The sequence below is a fragment of the Balearica regulorum genome, chromosome 8 (genome assembly GCF_011004875.1).
Source record: "Balearica regulorum gibbericeps isolate bBalReg1 chromosome 8, bBalReg1.pri, whole genome shotgun sequence".
Taxonomy (NCBI): domain Eukaryota; kingdom Metazoa; phylum Chordata; class Aves; order Gruiformes; family Gruidae; genus Balearica; species Balearica regulorum.
The window spans coordinates 27,252,184-27,254,394 of NC_046191.1; the positions used below are offsets into that span (position 1 = coordinate 27,252,184).

The following is a 2,211-nucleotide window of genomic DNA, read 5'->3' on the forward strand; positions in this document are numbered from 1 at the left end:
TCTCACCCACCTCCGATCAGGACACTGGTCCCCAGGGCAGCCCGGGAGCCCCCGGGAGCCGTTATAAATAGGAAACTGTAAACACAACCATTGGAGATAAGAGACATCTACGATCACAGGGTTTACTGGTTCAGATTCCCACCCTCCCGCCCAACCCATACACCTATGCCCCTGTCCCCACTCCGTAAAAAGGTCTCAGTAATAAAATCTTGGTTCCAGGCTTGGAGTAAAGGTGAGGTGCTCGAGGAGTAAAAAGGGGCATTGCAACCTTAGTGGTCTTTGCTCGGGAGGGGAGAAGGTGGCGGGAGGGAGAGAGAGGGTTAGCTGCTTCAGGTCCTTTGCAAGTTCATTTGGTTTGTCTGGAGGACTCCTAGGGTTATACCTGAGATGAAGACGTCTAGGGGACACTCCATAGCTCAATTAAAACGTGGTTGGTGTTTTGTGCCTGCAAGAGCCCTCGCTGCCGGGATTTGTCTGTCGTGCTCGCCCCGCACAGCAAGAGACCAGCATCCCTCCTCTGCTCAGCACGGGGCTGTCTGAACCAACGCTCGGCTGGGGGTGATCCCTCATGTGTCGAGGATCTCGCTGGTGGGCGACGGCTCATGGGGGATGCCCTGTGCGCTGTGGATGGTCTGGTTGTGGGAGAGGGAGTTCTGCTGGAGCTCCAGGGCGATGGCGTTCTGGGGGAACTCCTTCACCTGCCGCTTGTACTCGAGGAAGGTGCACGCCTTGGTGGCGATCGCGATGATGTTCTTGCCAATAAAGATGGTGGAGACCCTGCTGTCCTGGAACAAGACCATGTTGATGGCCCGGATGAAGATGGTGACGATATTAATGGTGACCAGGCTGAGGACGGGGTAGAGCATCATTTTTTGTGGGGCAATGTGCTCCCCTTGCATGCTGATCTCACTGAGGGACACGCAAGGCAGGATCAGGAGGAGTATGTAGCAGTAGAAGAACATGAGCCCCTCTGCCCAGATGGGCAGGCCGGTCCTGTGCGGCTCCCACAGGTTGGCCTGGATGTCCAAGATATCCAGCAGGTCGAGGGCCACCCAGAAGAGGCGTCCCCTCAAGTCCTCTTTCTTCCGAAAGGTCCGTATGTACTCCATGCTGTCCAAGGCCACCAGCACCAGGTAGAGCCCCGGCACACAGATGGAGAGGAGCAAGGTCAGGGCTTTCCTGGCCACCGTCTCCAGGTTCTTCTTGTCTGCTTTGTAATTCTGAAAGATGAAATACAGCTTGATCTCAAGCACGAAGATGTAGAGGAACCACAGAATCATGGCATAGCCCCGTTTGGCCGTCTTCACCTCGGCCCCCACCCACACTGCCACGTAGCGCAGCACAATGAGGAAGCAGATGTCCCCCACCAGCACGATGATGCAGACGCCGATCTTGCGGGGCCCCTGGTTCTGCTCCACCAGGTAGGCGTCCATGAAGGCCATGCTGGTCATGATGACGATGGTGGTCAGACAGACGTGGCGCTTGTCGGGCGGCGGCAGCACCATGGTGAGATGAGCGGCCCTCCCTCTGCGCCGGCACTAGGGGAGCAGTCCTGCCGGCCGGGCACGGGGGGACATCCGCAGCGAGCCCGGGGACCAAGGGCTGTTCCGTCCCCCAGCCCCAGGAAGAGGTCCCCAGAGAAGCAGCGGTTCGGCTGGCAGCACCGCTGTCCCGGGGCTCCGGGCTGCCCCCGCAGACCCTGTCCCCAGCTCTTTGCCCTTCGCTGGCTGTGCCCTGCAGGCACCGCGGCTCTGCCCCCAGCCCGGGCTGGCCGAGCAGCCCAGCCCCAGGCAGCCTCTACCACCGGCAGCCAGGGCTCACAGAGGTGCAGGGCCTCCTGGAGGGATGTCCCTCCTCTGTGGCAGGTCCCCCATCGTTGTCAGGTTCTCCAGCGATCCTACAGCACTAACGCACCTCTGGGCTCCAAGCCCCAAATCCAGGTACAGATCCCTGGGAACGTGGTAGGCGACCTGGCGGCAGGCAGACCTGGCGGCAGGGCAGAAGGAGAGCTCTCCTCTTCCCAGCGAGACCCCGCGCTCCTCTGGGGTCTGGGGCGTCCCGCTGTGTCCTCACAGGGAACCACCTTCACTCCTATCCCCACGGGGCTGTGCCGTGCTCCTGCGGCTCCCAGCTGTACGCGCACCCCTCCATCCCTGGAAAATACAGGAGAATAGGCGTTAGGGTCCACCCACGTGCTGGCCATGGGATGGC

General features: G+C 60.5%; 1 protein-coding gene across 1 annotated transcript; it reads right to left on the bottom strand.

Annotated features, from left to right (window-relative positions):
• Positions 1-423: 423 nt before the first annotated feature.
• TMEM121 (transmembrane protein 121) lies at positions 424-1,637 on the bottom strand. Its single transcript, XM_010300799.2, has one exon. The coding sequence runs from the start codon at positions 1,503-1,505 to the stop codon at positions 567-569; it is 939 nt and encodes a 312-aa protein (XP_010299101.1). The 5' UTR covers positions 1,506-1,637; the 3' UTR covers positions 424-566.
• Between the last annotated feature and the right edge of the window lie 574 nt (positions 1,638-2,211).

What these genes read in the sequence shown, in the direction of transcription:
- TMEM121 (XM_010300799.2), bottom strand. Translation starts at nt 1,505, where the DNA reads ATGGTGCTGCCGCCGCCCGACAAGCGCCACGTCTGTCTGACCACCATC.